This window comes from Hibiscus syriacus, unplaced genomic scaffold (genome assembly GCF_006381635.1).
Source record: "Hibiscus syriacus cultivar Baekdansim isolate YM2019G1 unplaced genomic scaffold, ASM638163v2 tig00015910_pilon, whole genome shotgun sequence".
In the NCBI taxonomy this organism is placed as follows: Eukaryota; Viridiplantae; Streptophyta; class Magnoliopsida; order Malvales; family Malvaceae; genus Hibiscus; species Hibiscus syriacus.
The window spans coordinates 314,799-336,451 of NW_024062374.1; the positions used below are offsets into that span (position 1 = coordinate 314,799).

At 35.8% G+C, this 21,653-nt stretch overlaps 1 protein-coding gene across 2 annotated transcripts; it reads right to left on the minus strand.

Annotated features, from left to right (window-relative positions):
• Positions 1-7,508: 7,508 nt before the first annotated feature.
• On the minus strand, positions 7,509-18,178 carry LOC120208111 (lysine-specific demethylase JMJ25-like). Of its 2 annotated transcripts, XM_039207464.1 has the most exons (13): positions 17,470-18,178; positions 17,014-17,144; positions 16,792-16,891; positions 16,538-16,670; positions 16,383-16,446; positions 15,518-16,292; positions 15,109-15,438; positions 14,052-14,997; positions 13,642-13,970; positions 13,481-13,553; positions 13,302-13,387; positions 13,088-13,207; positions 7,509-7,783 (listed from the first exon to the last, which is right to left on the minus strand). In XM_039207464.1, exons 1-13 carry the CDS (start codon positions 17,962-17,964, stop codon positions 7,709-7,711), a joined length of 3,657 nt encoding a protein of 1,218 aa, XP_039063395.1. In that variant the 5' UTR covers positions 17,965-18,178; the 3' UTR covers positions 7,509-7,708. The 2 variants fall into 2 exon arrangements, with proteins under 2 accessions (XP_039063395.1, XP_039063394.1); XM_039207463.1 differs by having other exon boundaries at positions 13,642-14,997.
• Between the last annotated feature and the right edge of the window lie 3,475 nt (positions 18,179-21,653).

The window sequence follows — 21,653 nt, forward strand, 5'->3', positions numbered from 1 at the left end:
TTAGCATATCCTCCAAAACTTGGATAGTTCGCTCGGATTGTCCATCGGTCTGGGGATGAAATGATGTACTAAAGTTCAACCGAGTTCCCAATGCTCCATGTAATGATTTCCAAAATCGCGATGTGAATCTAGGATCCCGATCAGAAATTATGGAAACAAGTATACCATGTAAACGTATAATTTCTCTAACATATAGTTCGACATATTTATCCATGGAGAAATCAGTTCGCACCGGGATAAAATGGGCTGACTTAGTCAATCTATCTACAATCACCCAGATTGAATCCCTTTTGTTCTAAGTTAAAGGTAACCCAATCACAAAATCCATTGCTACATTATCCCATTTCCACTGAGGATTTGATACTGATTGTAATAGTCCCGACGGAACCTGATGCTCAGCTTTGACTTGTTGACAAGTCATACGCTTTGATACAAATTTTGTAATGTCTTTCTTCATTCCAGGCCACCAATATCGACTCTTGAGATCCATATGCATTTTGTTTCCTTTTGGGTGCAGCGTTAATGGACTACAGTGAGCTTCCGTTAATAGATCAGTCTTTTAATTCATTATCATCTGGAATCACTAGCCTCCCTTGATAATATAGGTTCCCATCCATTTTCATCTCATAATCTGAACACTTTTCATTCCTTATTTGATGTAGCTTCTTTGAACACTTTTCATCTCTAGCCTGCAATACTCTAATTCGATCTAGCCATGATGTCTTGAGAGCCAATTCCGCACATATGACACCGTCTCCTCTTAACGATAGTCTAGCATCCAAAGTTCATAACGCTGCAAACGTCTTTCGACTTAAGGCATCCGCTACCACATTCGCTTTCCCTGGATGGAAATCGATCACTACGTCATAATCCTTGAGAAATTCCACCCATCTTCTCTGTCTTAAATTCAACTCTTTCTGAGTCATCAAGTACTTTAAACTCTTATGATCCGTATACAAGTAGCACTTTTCACCATACAAGTAGTGACGCCATATCTTAAGAGCAAACACTACTGCTGCCATCTCCAGATCGTGTGTAGGATAATTCTTTTCGTGTGGTTTTAGTTACCTTGAAGCATAGGCCACTACTTTGCCTTCTTGCATTAACACGCATCCTAAACCGTTATGAGACGCATCACTGTACACTACAAAATTCTTGCCAGACTCGGGTTGAATCAACACTGGAGCTTCTGTCAAAATCTTCTTTAACCTTTCAAAACTCTCTTGACATTCGTGGGTCCACGAAAATTTTATCTCCTTTCTCAACAGCTTAGTTAGAGGTAATGCTATTATGGAAAAGTTTTTAACGAACCTTCGATAATAACCAGCTAATCCCAGAAAACTTCTAACTTCCGATACATTCTTTGGAACTTTCCACTCTAGAATAGCTTTAATCTTTTGAGGATCCACTCGAACTCCTTCTGCATAAATTACATATCCAAGGAATGTCACTTCACTCAACCAGAATTCATATTTAGACAGTTTAGCATAAAGCTTCTCATCTCGTAAAATCTGCAAGACAATTTTCAAATGCGAACTATGCTCTTCCTCTGACTTTAAATATATTAAAATATCATCAATGAAAACTACCATGAACTGATCCAAATAGGGTTAGAATATTCTGTTAATTAAATCGATAAAAGCAGCTGGTGCATTCGTAACTCCAAACGGCATCACGATAAACTCATAATGATCATACCTCGTTCTAAACGCCGTCTTTGGAACATCTTTCTCTTGAATCTTCAATTGGTGATAACCCGAACGTAAATCAATTTTCGAGAATATTGAAACTCCCTTTAATTGATCAAATAAGTCGTCGATCATCGATTCGAGGAAATGGATATTTATTCTTGATAGTCACTTTATTGAGTTGTCTATAGTCAATGCAGAGACGCATTGAACCATCTTTCTTCTTAACAAACAAAACTGGAGCTCCCCATGGTGAGACACTCGGTCTGATAAAACCTTTATCCATCAATTCTTGTAATTGAATCTTTAATTCTTGCAACTCTTTTGGAGCCATTCTGTATGGTGACATTGCAATAGGTGAAGTTCCAGATATTATTTCAATATGGAATTCCACTTCTCTATCTGGAGGCAAACCCAGTAAATCTGCAGTAAAAACGTCAGAAAACTCTCTGACTATAGATTTCATCAATCCCTTTCTCCTTGGTTCTAACATCCATACATTAGCAATGAACCCTTGACATCCCTGTAACATTAACTTCTTCGCGACATTACTGAAATTACATTTGCCAATGGATTCATCATTCACTAAATACCACCACTTCTACCCCTTCTGGACTTCTCAACTTACTCTTTTCATTCTACAGGTCAACATTAGCATAGTAACGATATAACCAGTCCATTCCCGTATCACCTCAAATTTGTCAAAAGGTAGTTCCATCATATTAATAGGAAATTCAATTCCCTGAATCCGTATGGAACATCATCGACTCACCATATTTACAGGAGCACTGTGCCCTAATGGATTCGTCACTATCATCTCATTGCTAGTAGTTTCTAACGGAATGTTCAATTCTATCACTAACTTACTAGTAATGTATGAATATATAGACCCCGTATCAATCAATATCATAACATATTTATCAAACAATAGAAATGTACCTATTACAATCTCTGGGTCATCCCGATCCTCATTGGTCTTGAAATTATACACTCGAGCCGTGGAGTGTATCTCTTGTTGAGCAGAGGACTCTGACTGATTTCTTCTTCTGCCTCTACCTCTTCCCCTTTGGCCTGCAGAAATAGACCTCTCTAGTTGTGCAGAATCATCGGCTAACCTGGGACAATCCCGAACAAAATGTCTGGTCTCTCCACATCTAAGACAAGCTCCAAAAATTATCCTACATATCCATGAATGATTCTTTCCACAATATGGGCATTGTCTGACTTGACTCTGATTAGCTCTCCCAGCTCCAGATCCCACTGACTGAGTTTGTACCTCTCATCGGATTCGATCCTCTAGCGGAGGATGCCACTGACTCTGATCTCCCTTGGGGTCGAGAACCAGCATCTTTGCCCCCTTTTTATGGTGCAGAACTTGAAGAAGCACCCATTCTTTTGACTGTTTGAGCTCTTGAATTTTCAAATCTCTCATTCTGAGCTATTTTCAAAGCTTTGGCACGATTGACTACCTCTTGAAACGAGGATAGATTCAATACAATCAACATTTCCTTCAACCGAGGACGTAAACCCTCTACGAACCATTCACAAGCATTCTTCTCTGTAGGAACAAGCTCGGCAGCAAAGCGGCTCAACTTATTGAATTCATACTCGTACTCATATACAGTGTGATTCCATTGCTTCAAATTCATGAACTCTTGTTTCATCTGTCGACCAAATTGATATCCGATGTACTTATGCTTGAATTCTTCTAAAAATAATGACCAAGTTACTTGATTACTAGACATCCTCAATGTAACATTGGTCCACCAAATCCTTGCTTGCCCTCTTAACAAGGAAATTACTCCATCCAGCTTCTCAGTATCAGAACAATGAAGTCCCTCAAGCATGACTTTCACGTCATTAAGCAAAAGGTCCGCAGTAACAGGACCTTCCTCAGCTTCCCCTCTAAACTCGGGAGATCCTAAACCCTTCAACAATTTCGCAACATTCATTTTCAGAGTTGAAGTAGTAAGAGGTTGGAAACGCGTCAATACCACGTCTAACGTTCTAAAGAATACATCTTGATCATTCATATGTACTCCAGAGGGTGTCTGTTCTTTACTCTGCCTGGCCATGGCAGGTGAATTGCTACTTTCAGCGGGTCTATCATCTCCCGCTTCATTTCTAGAACTACCATGTTCGGACATCTATTAAGACACAATAATATCATTCTATTAGCAAAACAACATACTTACTATTCTATCAGATAAGAAGTTTTCACTATTTTGTTGGCTTATATACATTATAAGACCTTCTAGACTTCGATTTATGCCGAGAATCGACTAGACCGTAGCTATGATACCATTAAATGTAACACCCCTAACCCGTATCCGACCCGAATATGAGTCTGAGGTGTCACATTAACTTTTCAAACTTTGTCACTTAAAGAAAAACAGGGAAATTTTAAACTTTCATTAAAACAAAATACGTTAATTTACATAAAAGAGATCACGAAATACAAAATCGATCAGAGCATTCGTAATTAACAACTTATTACATACCAACACTCTATACACAACCCAAAATACCTACTTTGCCAATTACTTCTGATTTGATCTTTTAGTAGTGATGATATTCTTGCCACTTCTAGTACTGCTCTTCTTGTTTCCTGGTACCTACGTGTAAATCACTTACACGCTAAGTCATAGACTTAGTGAGGCAATAAATAAATATGTAGCTATATATTCATGAATATGCATTCTTACCATTTGATCATGACATTTCAATATGCATGTATATATGAAACTTATCTTCTTGTATCACTTTCACCTTAATTTATTTTTCAATTTCCATGTACATTATTGAGAATAGATGTATTTGAGTACATTGAGGTTGTGCACTAATGCTGTCCCCACAACTCAATAAATTCCCTCATGGGGCACTGAACATTTGTTCAATATTTGTCCCGAAGGACCACTATGTCCCGAAGGACCACTGGATATGTCCCGAATGACCACTGGATACGTCCTGAAGGACCACTGGATACGTCCCGAATGACTAATATACCCTCGACTCTTGGCATGCCAACTATACTTATAGCTCTCGTATCATATAACATGGGCTTTAACATGAATACATTTCTCATTTCATATCTCTTTCATCATTTTTCATATAAACCCATAATCTTTTCCATTATTTCACATACCTGGATTATATTCTCTGGCAATGATATTCGTTCATTCAGTGTCATATGAACATATAATGAATTATGCATACAATCACTATTACAATAGTATATGTATGCATATACATGGGTATGGAATCATTAATTCAACTATCAGAGATAGACTTATCACAAGTCTTGTCTCTATACACCTTAACTATAAAATGCTCTCACCTTAGCCTTGCTTTGATTCGATTCTAATCCTTCGATTGTTCTGGAATAAGATTACGCTCTAAATCTACATAGTAATACATTGATACTTATCAGCATACGAATTGATATATTCCAAACTATTAATCCTTAGGCTAAAAGAAAGCTATTTCCATCTCTTACTGAAGGTATGCATCGATGCACTACACCATGTATTGATGTATCCCTTGAAGGGTGCATCGATGCACTACCCATACATCGGTGCATAAATCATATTCGATGTTTGTATTTTAAGCAGGTGCATCGATGAACTCCTTATGCATCGATGCACTAATGGTATTCGATGTTCATTTATTTTAAATGAGTGCATCGATACACTCCATGTGCATCGATGCACCTTCAACAAATTCTGGGATTTTCTCTTGATGCATCGGTACACCTTGAATGTGCACCGATGCACTCTGCCCAGAATTCATTTCTTGAACCTGAAAACTTATCCATTTCAGCTTAAATCTTTCATGTTTCATCCCCTTTTATATTCTTAACTCCAGTACACATACTTAAACCAATCTATACTCATTTATTTCATCTTAAACCTCAGAATCATATTCTCCTTGTGAAATCCAAGAATTATACCAACTTTGCAACATGATTTAATTCCACTCCTAACCCTTAATATGTCTTAACTAGATTGATGACAATTCAAATTTAAATTCCAATTCTAGATATGAACTCTATTTCAAGATTTCATTCAAGAACCTCTAATCTTTAATCTCTTCTAACTCCATCATCCTTTGATTTTAAGATAACCTAAGCCTTCCTTAAGCTTAGTTATCATCTAATAATCAAAATCCAATCTTAAATTTAACAAGAAACTCAATAATAAGAAAACTCACCTTTGTTTTGCTTTACACGTACAAGGAAGAAAGAAAAAGAAAAGAACTCTGGAAGCCTTTGTGTTTTCCCCTCTTCAACCCACGTGGATACATATATAACCCTTCCTTTCTTATTCCCTTAGAAATGACCTCTTTTCCCTTCTATTCCTTCTTCCTTTCAATTCAAATCCATACAATAATTTACAAATAAATCTTTATACTATTTAATCATTCTATTTTAATCACCAAATTATGAGACTTTATAATTTAGTCACTAACCCGGTATTGAGGATGTTACACTCCCCTTGTTTGTTTTGGCAATGAACGTTATGTCTAGGCTGTTGGACATTGTTGTTGAAGAAAGAGTGTTTAAGTACCATCCTAAATGCAGTAGGGTCGGACTTACTCATATGTGTTTTGAAGATGATTTGTTGAGTTTTTGCAAAGGCACTCTTGAGTCTATTTTGTGGGTAAAGAGTGTTTCAGAGAAGTTTTATGAATTGTCTGGGTTAAAATTAAATGCCTCTATGTTGAGATGTTTGTTGCTGGAATGGATGTTGATGAGGTGACTTTGGTTGAGGGGGCTACTGGTTTCAGACTAGGAACACTACCTGTCAGGTACGTTGGGTTTCCCCTAGTAACTAGGAAGTTAACTGAAAGGGATTATGTTGATCTAGTGGATAAAATAAGAGCCAGGTTAGGGCTTTGGTCTAATAAATATCTAAGTTATGCATGTAAGCTTCAGCTGATTAGGCTATTTTAGTATTGTTAACTATTAATGCATGAAATTAAATTTCCCTGCTGCAGTGGTTAGGAGAATAGACCAAATTTGTGCTAGGTTTTTTTGGAAGGGGAAGATATGGCTGTAAAAGAAGCTAGGGTGAGCTAGGGGAGTATATGTACTCTTAAATCTGAAGGTGGTTTGGGAATAAAAAATTTAAAGTGTTGTAACAAGGCTTACATGCTACTTTTAATGAAGAGGTTGCTTGTAGGGGAAGAGTCCCTTTGGATGACCTAGGTCAGGACCTATGTCTTTAAAGGTACTGACTTTTGGATTGTTGAAAGTAGGCCTTGATTTAGTTGGTGTAGTTGGTGTGTAAGGAAGATTCTGGGGATGAGGGATAAATTTCATTCTTTGTTTTTTGGGGCTATTGGTTGGGACAAGATAATTGTTAGATGAATTTGGAATAAAATAAGGGAAATGAGGGAGAAAGTGTTGTGGCATAGACTTATTTGGTTTCCCTTGCATGTTCCTAAGTATTCCCTAATTGATTGGATGACAATCCTTGATTGATTGTCTACTACTAACATTAAATTATTATAAAATGTGACAATTACCTAGTGATATGATATAAAATAATAATAAAATATACATCATTTTACTATCTATACTAGCAGCTGTCATTGCTTCCATCTTAAACCCGTGCTTGTTGTTTATCCTTCTGTGTCAACACTACAATCCTCAAGACTTCTAAGAAGAAAAATGTTCTCTTTAATCACTAAATTTAATTATTTTATAGTGTTATAAATATCATATTCCAAACTTTAAATTAATTTATTTAGCTAAGTTATACTACAATGCAGCAAATTACAATAGACCTGAGCAGACAAAGCTGAAAATAAAGGTGAAGATTTTTTTAACGTCTTTGTCCAAATTTAGAACAGTAGCAAGGATTGCAACCAAAGTATAATTATTATCTCTACAAACCATGAATAGTCTGATTCAGAACCATCTTCCTATATGCAACACATTTCTTCTGGGAGCACTTAGCAATGGAACCCCAAATTTGTCGTCAACAGAGTTAACATCCTTGAGAAGTGCCGAATATATCTTACTCCTGATTAGGCATCAAGCTTTGGGCCTCCTTCACGGCAGAACTAACAGCGTACAGCACCATCTTTTTTACCTGCACATAACACAATCCAATGAAGCCTGTAAAGTAATTATTCAATTTCGTAGTCTTTTACAGAAAACAACATTTCTACTGAAGAAGTTTGTCAAGTCTGTGAAAAAACTCGTCATATAAACAAAAATATCTACAATTCTAACACTGATAAATTACCACAAAATCTGAAGCAAGATAGTTTTATCTTTTTTTTTCAAGTTCTAGACAATCAAGGAGGTAATATATCATAGAGCACGTAAATCTAGCTCTCCAAAAGTAAGCCAGTCTACTCGAACCTATTTGTTAGGATCCCCGGTGTTACTTTGTTGAGCTCCAACTATAAAAGTTACAAAATGATACCTAATTGTTTATGTGTTCCAAACTCATCCTTTTCTGTCAAAATTTTGAATATCATTTGAGCTGAACGTTAACCAGCTGATTGAGATATGACAAATTCCAATCTCATATCTATTTGAGTTGTATTTTGTAGCTCGAGTCTCCGTTTATATTGTCACTGAGCCAATGCTTAAAACATTGTTTCGTTTGAGTCAATGCTTGAAAGCAATGCTAATGCTTGTAGACATCATTGAAAATATAATTTTATCATATCCCGTTCAACATGTTAACGTCAAATTCAGACGACTGACAATATTTTTAACGAAAAAGGACAAGTTTAGAACATATGAATAGTCAAATGATCATTTTGTAACTTTTAATAGATGAGATACTGCTAAACAAAATATCTTATAGTTAGGGGACCATTTGTATACGTTACTCTTAAAATTAATGAAAATCACATTTTATCTTTTAAAATAGAAAAAACATAACCCTATTAGGGTATATAAAATCCTATACATCTATTCTACAAGTTCTGAAATAATTAACTTCTAACAAAAAGATAAGTCACATTTTAGTCTTTGGACTTATTTACTCTCTTTTTTTCCTTCATATTATTACACTTTTGCAACAATGTTAGGGGATGCAACACTTTGAGATAATCACCCGATTGATAGAAATATAAAAAGCTATGACCCACATTCTAAAATTAACACCCCCAAATTTATGATCCACATCTTAAAATGATTCCTAAACTTTAAAATATTTTATATCAGTCCACCAAATTATGACATATATGTTAAATTAATATGTAAACTTTAAAACTTTCTTTATCAATCCCCCAAATTATAATCTACATTCTAAATCAATCCTAAAGTTTCAAACATTCTATATACATTCCTAATACTATTAGTTTCATTCCATTTTGATCATTCTGCTAACGAATTATGATGATTAAAAACTAATTTATTTAAAAAAAATTAAAAATTCAACACGTCTAAAAGATTCTCAAAACCTTCAAAAAAAGATTAATTTTTTTAAAAGGTCAAGGGTCTAATTATCATAAACTTGAAAAGCAAATTATATATATATTAAAATCAAGAATTCAATTCTTAAGACATTAAAAAAGTAGTAAAGTTAACGACATGTTAACAGTTGATCAAAATGAAATGATATTAACAATTTAAGAATTCATACGAAACACTTTAAAGTTTAAGGACTAATTTAAAATGATGTCATAATTTGAAAAACTATTGCGCAATCATGCTCCTGTCGGAGCTTCCAACGAGTCCATATCCTTCAAGGCACATGAGTATCATAGCCTCCAATCAGCTACAATGCATAGACATCCTCTGATAGACCCACGTGATCTACCAGGGCAAGTTAAAGATCTGACAACCAGATCTATTTAGCCTGCAGACATATGAGTAGACATAACTACTCTATGCCTAACTCCATCAGCTAAGACCACTATAAATACAATTAGCCACCAATGGAAAAGGGATCATGTCCATTTTCTTCTCCTCCTTTACTATCATCTTCCGTTAGGCTTTCATCTCTCACAGAGAAATACTGGCCAACAACCGTATCGTCATCGACAGAAGCTATTTGCCCGAACTAGAAGAATTAATCGTCAAAGATTATTTCCATCAACAAAATTTAATGTAAAAAAATAGATAGGTTCAAGAACCTCTTCGGCCTTACAAAATTTAGATACTACTGTGAAAAAAATAGGCAAGATAACAATGTGAACAATTTTTTTTATTTATGTGGAAAAACAAACTAGTTCCCTTCCAATAATAATACAAATATTGAGTCCTTTAAGAAATAAATAAAACTACTTTCCTTAAGAATCCTACGTCCATAAGAATACTTTAAAAAAAAGAGTTTGTCCTCAAGATTGAAGTCAAAATACCACAATATAACCAACAGTTCAATCATAGTTTCAGTTTTTGGTTCTAGTCATTTTGATAAGCTAATCCCAACCAAAAGAGCGTCTTACATTGATTCTGAACCATATAGGATTCAACACAATTGAAACATTAGCCCTTTACCCTTCTCTCTCTACCATTTCTGGTAATGATAATTTGTTTAAAGGAAGGATAGATGAACTTACCGAATTCACTTCAGTAATTCCTTTTAACGTATTGCTGCCTCCAGAAAGTTGGGATGTCATTTCTCTACTGTATTTTTGACACGTTGCATTGCTGCTTGTATTCAAAAGCTCTAACGAGGCTCAAGGCCATGACCAGGGGGTTGTGCATTTTAACATTCACTCAGATGGAATCATCTGGACATAACGTCTCAGCCCTGTTGTTATGCCATGCGGCACTTGAATGAGACATCTCCTAGATAAATCAGCCTTTCCCAACATAGATCCATGCATCGAATTAACTCGTCATGAAATCAAGTCACAATGGCTAAGAATCATCCCTCAGGACAGTTGATCCACAGTATCCTGTCCGAACAAATAAACCACACATTAGTCTCACGCCATAATATAATTCCAAAGCCACAAGTACTCTTGGAAGGGAAATCCTGCGGGACATAGCAAATTCTAGGTGGTAACCCCACTCCTTAACCAAGAGCCCGATATGGGTTCCACTGGCTCCAAACCATCCCTAGATATCATCCTAGAGAGATATTGTACCATCCACTTGGTCCTAAAGCCCGCACACCTAGGTTCCTCTTGAACCTAGGAGAAGGTCACTTACACCATGGTAGCTCCACATGCTAGCTCAGGGTGAGGAGGATGGTGGAGACCCAGCAGCAGATCATTTCTCCCTAAAGAGTTAAAGAAACTTACCAGCTATGACACAAGTACACGTTGGAACGTCTGAACTAAGGCCATTACCTTGACAGGCCCTCAATCTTCATTATTCAAGCTTTTCCCTTGCTCACGGTATCGTCTACTCAGCCTATCATTGGGTCACTGTGGGAGTAAGCTCATGGAAACGAGATGTCCCCGACATACTCCCCCACTCACTTTGGTCGATGTCCTCATCGACACTAAAACCATATCTTAGTTACCTTGTTGCAAAGAGTTGACCCTTCTCATGAGGTCCATCACTTGCCCTCAAGAACTAAGATAATGATTCGTTCCATGGGACACCAAACTCATCGCTTTAGGTAGAGTAAACCCACTTACCTTCGTATTTCTCTCATTGCCATTGAACTTGTTCTTTCTAAGGATGTAACCTTCAGGAACTGTCGTTGTTATGTCTAACATTTTGAACACCATCACATATTCTAAACCATATGACGCATCACTTGGTGTGTTACCCCTTGCATACCTATCGCTTTTTGGCATCTCAAACATTGTGTCATATATGACACGATTCAAGTAAACATTCCCAAATCATGATAAACCAACACGTTGGTTTCGCCAAACGTAAAGACTAGCTTTAACAATTTTTTTCCAAAAATTGCTGCTGCTGGATTTATCGTTCCTGTGCTTCAGACTAAATAAATTTTCTAAGGGGTTGTTGCCTGATGGAGGACCAAAATGAAGAAAGCAATAATTATGAAACTCTAACTAGTTCACCATATGAACAATCCAATTGCATTCGCCAATGCCCGAGTTGTGCCTTTCCCGAAGGATGCCAAGCCTACCTTGTTTGCCGCATTGGCACGTTCAAATAATTGTTCACATTGATGCAGCTAGATCAAAGGATCTTCCAATCCATCAAAGCCAGGAAAATCAAATTTTGTATACTCGGAAACGATTCCTCCAACTAGAAGAATAACCTCGCCAAATGTTAATGGATGGAGCTACAACTCCCACATTGGTGGTGGCAAGGGAGCCTGATATAGTTGTGCTGCCAAACTAGTTACATCTCCATCCCCAATTGTATATTTTATCAAACTAGAAAATAAGGTTTTAACCTGTTCTTGCATTTATAGATTGATTTTTTGGAAGTGGTTGTATGTACGATTCCATAGATCGTCATTAGTTGATTTCTCCGAATAAAAACAACACCGAACTACTCCTCTTCTTCTCTTTCTTTCCTTCAATTCAAACTCCTCAAAAAATATTCCACAATCTCCTCAAATCCCAATCAAAACTAAAAGCTAAAATTTCTTGATCCGCCATTGTAAATCGTTGGATCAACTTAAAACCTAACTATGTTAATCTCTCACCAAATGAAACCTTCACACCATTGGTATTGACCGACGACTGCACCATTCATTGAAAACTCACCAAGGCCGAAATGAGTAGTTCTTTTTGGTTCTTTACTTTTTCGCTTGTTTATGTTGTTGTTTATTGTTTGTTTCTATTAGTGGTTTTGGCTATGGACGGTGACCAAATGGAATTGGTGATATAGGCTCAGGTTTTGGTTGTGGATGGTGAAGGACTTTTAGTTGTTTTTGAGACTTGGATGAAATGGTGGTGATGAATGGTTCAATAATTGTGGGGAAACAATGAAGCTCTCAAATACGGTGAGTGTCATGTTTAATGGCCACGAAGATAAAAAAAAGTCAGTGATGATGGCAGTGACGATGATCCGAGCGACGGCTGCCAATTTGAAAGAGGATGCGTAGGGCTTTTTAGGGTTAAATGAAAAAGAAAAGAAATAACATGCCATATCAACTTTTCGTAATGGTAGTTGATGACACTGACCGTGATTAAAGCGAATTAAAAATTCAGTGATTGTATTGAAAATTTTAAAAGTTCAATGATCAGAGTAAAATCACCTTAAAACTTCAAGACCATGTATGGACCTTAGCCTATTTTTTTATTATTCCATATGCCCCTTTCAATTGAGATTATAATAAAAATTAAGTATATCACTAAATAAAGTCCCACAAAACACAATTTCTATTCTAATTCTAAGATTCCTAGAACAATTAACTTCTCGTAAGAACAATAAAACCTCTTTTATTAATATTCTTAGATACTTATCCTAAAAATAATAAAACCACTTTTTTAAGTCTTACGTGCATAGCACTATTCAACCAAAATAAATAAACAAAGCTCAAGTTCCTTACCTCTAACTTGTCTTCCTTGGCTCTATGGTCCTTTGGAAGCTTACGGAACTCTGTAGTTAACCGAAGACATTCTTCAGCGTTGTCGGGAGAAACAAAATCTAGAGCCACCTTAATACAAGACTGGTAGAAAAAGATAGTTAATGGAATTAATACTGCGAGCTGAAATTTATAAATGTACACCGACACACAAGATTGTCAGTAGGCAATGGCTTACTTGTCTATTTCTCACTTGATGAGGACATCCAGCAGGAATGAAAACAGCCTCACCAAGGTATTGCACAAATGTCCATGGTTCAACATCTGCATTCCACATCAAAATATTAGTGGTACTGTATAAATGGTGGAAATTTTGAAGGCTTGCCATTGATCCATCAACAAAGAGAATGTTCTTACCGAACTCCTCTTTCAGTTGTTTCTTATGCCTCTCGTTTAAGAAAAGGGTCTGATCATGAATGGGGTGAATGACCTAGGAAAACACAATGTGAGGGATTATTCAGCTCTCCAGTACAGAGAAAACATACTAAAAACTCACTAGTGGAAGCAACGGTACTCACTGAAGTAACTGGAAGATTCTCAATATGGCGAAATTCCTTCTTGTGCTTTTCCAAGTACTCAATGATTTTAGGAACATCCTGCTTGCGAAAGATATCCCAAACAGCACCCCCGTTCACCAGTTGTGGCTTATCCTTGTTTCCTCTATCCTTGACAGGTTTTTGGTCTGGTTCTTTTGATTTGGGACCACTACCTGCACTGTCACACGAGTAAGAAGTCCCTGAAATGTATTTCTGGTTACTAAGTTCCCTTACTGCCTTGTCGTTCGAACGTTTAATCTTTTTGAAGTAGGATGCACTCAAATCAGCTAAACCTTCTCCCTCAGCTACCACTGCATTGACATCAAAAATGGCATAATCAGAAGGGATTGTCAAATTTCCAACAAAGGATTCCCTTTCAGAAGCAACCGCACCATTAGATAAATCATTTCCTCCTTCAGAGTCGTTTATGCTTTTCTTGTTCAAGTTCACGATTGGGTTTTCTGCTGTGGATGCATTTAACCCTGAAGAGTAGACATTTTCATCTATTTGATCCTTTTCTGAAATATTTCTAGCCTCTTTCTCCACTCTTAAACTATGATCGATTGTTCTGATTTCCAAATTATCCTTAACTACCGTGCTGCTTGACGAAGAGCTCTCCTTCATTTCAAGTTCTTGCATTTTTTGAGCAGTTCTCACTTTTTCGTTATTTTCTCGAGAGGACTCTGCCTGCACCTTCACATTATAATTCAACAGGCTTGATTTTTTATCCAAAATACCAACGAGCAGATAATCCCTTTCAGCTACACTGCTAGAAGAAGAGCATTTGTTCGCTTCAACTTTCTGCTTATTTGAGGTTATTTTTCTGTCAGCATTTTCCAGGAAGGAGCATTTTCCAGGGTTATTATTACAACCTAATGACCTTGTCTCACCATTTTCGTTAAAATCAACAATGATAGGATTTGAATCGTTTACTTGAATAAACTCTTCCTCAATACTATTATTTTTCCAATTTTCAGAACAAACAGAATACCTCATTCCACTATCTGATTCATCCAATCCTACAATTATATCCCTGGAATTTGAAAATGGCGGATTAGTATTTGATTGTTCTTTATCCAGACTCCTTACCTTTATGGGTTTCTCTTCCACTGACAAGTGGTCATGCTCCATGCTTCCATTCTTTGTGCAGTCAGTAACAATGATCTTGTCCCCTTGAGTTCTCTTCAATAGTTTTTTTTCCATCCCAACCTTAGCCTCATCTACACCACCGTAGAGCTGCTGCAAATCTTGAGCAGCATGTCTTTTCTTTAAGCGTTCTATCTTTTCACGTTGCCAAGAACCAATTTTCACCTTAGTAGTGTGTGTCAATACATTTACCTATAACAATATCTAAGAAATGTTAGCAAATTGAAGTCTATAAAAACAAAATGCTAGATATCATTGTGTTGTGTTGTCACAGAAGATGAAAGCTTTAGACTTAAACAATACCGCATCAGATATATCACAATGCAGCTTTGTCACTGAATCGCCTCTACCAAGTTCTTCAGAGAATCCGTATGCAATATATGTTTTGGGTCCCATATCTGGCTTCAACGATCCCTCTGGAAGCCGTGTAGCAAGGTTTAAAAAGCCAGATTTTGGATCAGTGTAATCACTGAAAGGGAGCGCAGCAATGAATTCAGCATTATGCCTGGGCAAACGTTCTTCAAATAAGGTTGATGAAGGCCAATCCTTCAATTTTAACATTTCTGGCCAGTGAGTTCCATGCATACGACCCTCTAAGTAGCCCTTGAAAAATTGGTGAATATTAATTTCAACCTACATGACAGTACAAAACAACATTTTAGATCCACAGAAATTAGAACATTCAGCGGAGCTTAGAGGTTACATAACTGACCTCACACCAGTCTAAGCAATCAATGGCCTTTACGCTTCGAGTCTCTTCTTTGAATTTTACATTGGAACCTGTTTCTCTAAAAGCTCTCCACATGACCATGGGTTCCCAGCTAAGACCAGATGTTTGCCCAAGAACATTACGGACAATTACAGGTTCACCCCTCATCCAGTGCCTCTGAAAATGCTCAATTTCACCATCTGATATATCAGGAGCATCTGGGCAGAATAAATCATTATCACAAGATTCTTCCCGGTTAGCTGCATGCCTCACGTTAGAACTGTCGTTGCTGTTTCCATCTGAAACATTTGGCTGGCATGAATAACATTCTCTATGGAAATCAACCTCAGGCGGCTTGTATTGAATGGTAATGTCCTCGGCATTACTTATCAGCTTAGTTACCCAATTAGCTTTAAAAATACGCCTCAACTCAAGAGTTGAAGCACCACAACCCTCTTTGTCACTTCGAGGGCATGGAATGCTACCATCAGCATTAGCTCTCCAATCAGGAAACTGAGAAGACATAACAGCTTTACCATTTCTGAGTGAATCCGCTTGGCTCTCCCATCCATGTCTTCTCCTTGGTACATTACCTTTTTCATCCTTTTTTATAGTTTGAAAATCAGCTCTTTCAACAAACTGTCGGCAGGATGTTTCTGCTTCATTAGCATCAGGTTGGCAGCCTTCTCTTAGCTCTTGACAACAGGTTGGGCATAGATCATAAGAACAACTGGGGCAGCTTCTGTGAAAATTAACAATTGATGTATTGCAGTTGTCACTGTCATACAACAGCATGTAAAGTTCAGTGGATGAAGTTCACATTTGATAACCAAGTCCTATCAGATTTTAGTTCAAGTTGGAAACATACCAATATAAACGTTCGCTTTTATCCAACTTAGACCTTGTTATATCAATTTCTGTCAATTGAGATCCTAACATTTCGAAGCCATGGCAATATCAAACACAGAGAACAAAAAGTTTGTTAACTAATTTCATTTACAAGTGCATCATGTATGTTTCTACCTTTTATGTTTGCTTCAATATCTATTTCGGAGCTCTGCTCCCTGTATATATGCCTAAGAACCGGTAGAGCTTTATACAGCAAGTATTTTAGCAGCTCTAGTTTGACACAAGCGTCTATATCCTTGTGGATATCCTGTCAAAGAACAGAAAATAAACAAGAATAACAACCAGAAAAAGAAAACAAAAAAAGTGGGGAATGGGACGTGCATTAGGCAGCTAGATTACATTGAGAGAGAGAAGTTAAAGGCTTCTACCTTGACAACCAAAACTTCACGCAAACAAGCTTTACAATTGCAATTTCCACAGCAGTACGGACATACAGCCTCAATTTCATCCCTTGTTTTCTCAGGATACCTGTTTCGTCCTAACAATTCAGCTACAGCTATAAAATGGTATCAAAAGTAAACTAGTGCCAGATTTGAGAACCGAAGCATTTTCAAGCATGGTCTTGTCAAAATCTGTACTGTTAAACTTACCATTTTTCAATACACTCGTAACAATAACGCTTCCTTCCACAACTGGAACAAAACACAACGCCGCTTTTATCGTTCCTTTGGCATTGATGACACATTAAACTTACAAATTCTTTACTTTTATTCGACTTGCCCTGCAATGCAAAAAGTTGTTCTTCTGAGACAGTTCAATTTTGAACATGATGCAAATACATTGGATATAAAGCGGTTACTGCTTCACCATTACAATTTATTGTTTCATAAAACTACGCTTAAAACTCCAATGTACTCATTTCTGCTGTTAAATATGAATGAAGTGGAAGCTGATCATATATCTGATAGGAAATTAAAGAAAGCCAGTAAATTTTATCTTATCATTATTTTCATTTTAAAATATGAAAAAAAAAATTGTTTAGAAATTTCTATGTAAATGTAATTGAGATTAAAAGGAACAAAGAGATACGAATATGTTGAAATTACCTTCTCGAAGGACATTTTCTCTCGTGCGGAGGCATTCCTGACCGTCTTACCAGAAGAGCTGTGTTTTTCACGAGAATAGATTTTTCCTTCGCCGGAATCCACTATCTGCTTCGCTGAATTTCCAGAACCAACCTTACTCCCCTTGATATCAAGCTTCGTTATCTCATCCTTTTTGCGCTCTCTCGCCAACATCTCAGTCAAGACAAGCCCGTCCTCTTCTTCCGATCCACCGCTCAATTCCTCCTCCCCCCTCTTCTTCTTCTTGTTCTTCTCGGATCCGCTGAATTCACCTCTCATAGTGCCACTGATCTTTAACTTGCGGGATTCACGGTCGCTGCCTTCATCCCTATTTCCACGAACTCTTTTCTGTGCCTGTCTATTTCTCTGCAAATGGTGCTTCTCGCATAACGGTTTTGAAGGCAACGCCATTTCGCTGCACCGCCACTTCCCAGGACCGGCGTTCCTCCTGCACCGCCGATAGGACGGTGAGTCCATGGCCAAGTAGGGATATAATATAACCGCTCAGGTTGTCATTGGATTGAAGCTTCAAAAGTCTGATCAGATTGAAATTCTTTCACGAGTAGAGAGGCTGAAATAAAGAGCTGAGATTTTATAAACGTCTGCTCGAATCCCTATGCATTTGTACGAAGAAAGAGGCGAGTCCTGAAAGCAATGCGAATTGTGAAACCCCCTAGGGGTAAAAATGGTTCCCTACTTCCTATTATTCTCTCTCTCTCTCTCTCTCTCTCTCTCTCTTAATTATCAAATTTGATCACTTCTATTTTAATCTTGTTTAAATTTTATTATCAAAGTTATCGATTTATTATAATTTTTTATCAATTTTATGAAAGATTATTTAAAATTCATTTTTATTTAAATAGGAAAATATTCTAACTGAGAAGTATTTTCGTATGATATTTAAGTTAAATGTTTATTATAGTTATCTAGTATACAATTTATTAGTAATTGATTTGAATTTAAGTATTGTACGGGTTCATTATACGGATAATCCTCTTAATTTAATTTAGCTTATTTCAGTTATAATATAAAAATTCAAATACTTATTAATATTTATAATATTTAATGTTTCATTTCACAAAATTATTAATAATCGCGAAATAACTTATCTCAAGGGATCATTGTTGTTCCTAAAGGTCACGGGTTTTAGTACCAGCGAATGCAATAAGGTAATTGAGTGTTTATTGTCAAATAATTGAAAATATTTAAAACTAGTGGCAGATCTAAAAATTTAACAATGGGGTCCAAAATTTTAATTTTGTTTTCTTAAAAATAATGGTGTGCAAAATTTTTTATTTTTTCCATTTTTCTTTAACATGTTATACTAAATTTCACTTTTTTCCTAAACAATGGGAATGCACTTGACCTCCTATGGGGCTTAGTGCATCCACCCCTATTTAAAACATATACTACTTTATAATATCACCTTAGTTAAATCAAAACAAAAATAATAAACTAATAAACTGTATTCGAAAATTATATTTGAGTTGTGAAAGTGGGCTTATTCATTAAAATTTACCAACAACGGGCCGTATTGGTGGCCTAGGGGAAGGTTGTTGGCCTTAGGTTGTTAATATAATATTTAAAATGGCAGGGCAGGTAAATTATTTAGGAAAATAGGGTAAGTAAAAGTTTATTTTGAATTTACGATATTTTCTATAATATTCATGAAACTCGTTATTTTGAAGTGATGAGTTTGAATAAAAAATATTTTTTATTCAAATTCGTCACGTTGTGGTGACGAGTTTCAATAAAATATATATTTTTTTTTATTAATTTTTAGCACATCAAAGTAAAAAAAATTAAATAAAAAATAATTTTTTATTAAAACTCGTCACCTCAATGTGAAAAATTTCAAGTCATCATAACAAATATCGTAGATCCCTAAATAAACTTCACATGCCCTATTGGGCTATTTTTTTTTGGTTCTGCCCTATTGTACCCAAAAAAAATAGCAACTATATTACCAATTGAGCACTTGAGTGGTAAAAAGATTAAAAAGAGTATTATTCTTCAAAGAGATTTTAGATTTGAGCAATTGAAAAAATAGCAAGTCATTAAAACCAAAAACCCTAGTATTTTCTTTTTGTTACTGGTTGTTGTTACTTATCTCTTTCTCATGAAGAAAATTTGTTCTCAATCTTTCTTGGATTTTTAAAGCATTTTCGAAGATCACCCTCTGTGGCTAGCGTCAAAAGAACAAAACCGCAAATTGATTCCTCGGATTCCTTTTTAGTCTGGATAAATGTGATTATCTAAAGAAGGGAAACTACTCAAAGATGATTGGTTCCTCTGTTATCATAACAGAATATAGTAGTGAAGAGAAACTTTGATCATCTGCAGATTGTTCACCATGAAAAACTTTGATTTGACCATCCATTCCACTCTCTACAGACTTAATATAGTAAATCCGTGAGGATGTAAGGTTCCATCAATGCTCGAGCCCCTAGAGATTTTTGTTCAAGAAAAGGAAAAAGTCGGGATCTAGTTTCCGTCGGGTTGTTTTTTCTCTGCTGGTGTTTCGTGGTTCGATCTTTGACCTTTTAAATTTTTATTATTGTTTTGATTTTAGGTTTCTGCTGAAGACTTTGTTGTTCTTTTATGCTACATTTGAGGGAAAAGAGCTCATCATTTTCTAGATTATCATATTTCTAGACGTTATTAATACAAGTTTCTCTTTCTCAACGTTGTGATGATAAACGCATGTTATGAATTCAGTTTGAACAGTGCGGAGCCACAGTTTAGTGAGAGTTGGCTGAAATCCGAATTTTCTTCGATTAATTATTTATTTTACAGACGGTGACCACCTTGAAATTTTATTTTATATTGTTAACATATGTGTGTCCACCATGAAAAATATTTATGGATCCGCCACTGAATTTAAATTTCGTAAGTTTTCTTTTTATGTTCTTAGTGTTTCATTATAGTTTTGTGTTCTGCATGTTTTGTTCAGATTTCCTTACAGATTTTTAAAGGCCTATAATCCATGTCGAATGAGATTTTTGAAAAATAAAATCATAAGAGTCCCTAATAACTTAGAAGTAAAGAAAATTTATTGCCAAATGTCATTCTACTTTAACTATGAGAAATGTTTTAGGGTGAAGTATTTTAAATTTTTAATGCCAAATTGAAGATTAATTTTATCAATATTTGAAATTTTCAAGAAGATTTTTATAAGAGTTATATTGAATAAATTAAGTTAGATACATTTTTATAAAGTTAGAATTATATATCTAATCTAAGCTGCGTAAACAGTTCTCTATTATTTTATTTACTTTTATGATTTTCAATATTTTTTTCTTAATTACTACTAAACCATGGCATTGCTAAAACAAAACTACAGTTATTGGTGTGTTTAGCCCTTTACGTTATTGGTTCGTTCAGTTTAAGTTACTCGACCGTTAACTTCCGTTAACCCATTAACGGAAGTCTGAGTTGGTATCTTCTTCTTCTTCTTTATTCATCCATATATACAGTCAACTTGGTCGGAGTTTAAAATGTTGTATTATATGAAAAAAAATCTGATATAAAACTATTTGAAAATATTTCCAAGGTTTCAAGGTGAGAACTTAGACAAGAACAAGATGTTATATCTTAAGTTCGAGAAGATGGTTGAGAAACATGGATATAAACCTGCACAACTTGCACTTGCATGGGTTACTTCTTCATCAAGCAGATGATGTGACACCCCTTCCTGATGAGTCAAAATACTCTCTCTAATAAATTTTTAAAGATAATTATGCAAGCCAATTACATTTATAGAGAAAACAACTTCTGATATTTAATAAAGTACTCCAAAGAATTAATTATTTCAAGTGTGCACGTTAAGGAGGGTAGGCTACTTCCCCACTGATATTAAGCCATTATAAGCTTTCTTTCACAAGGTAAGCCAACCTACAACCCAATCAAAGGGTTAAGATTTTTCCCGTGTTTTTTTCTAAAGAATTCCCAGTAACACCATTACTTTCTCAGAAGAAACCAAAAAGTTGTTATAGAATAATTAGTCAAAATTACCATTAAACTATAAATCAAAGAGCTCTTTCATGATGAATGGCTATGTACTTCGAAGAAGAAGCAAAAGAATTTATGATCAATAATAACAATGGCATGGGCTTAGCCGAAGGCAGAAGTTACTAGAGTTTACCTGTGCATTACGAAAGTGCTAA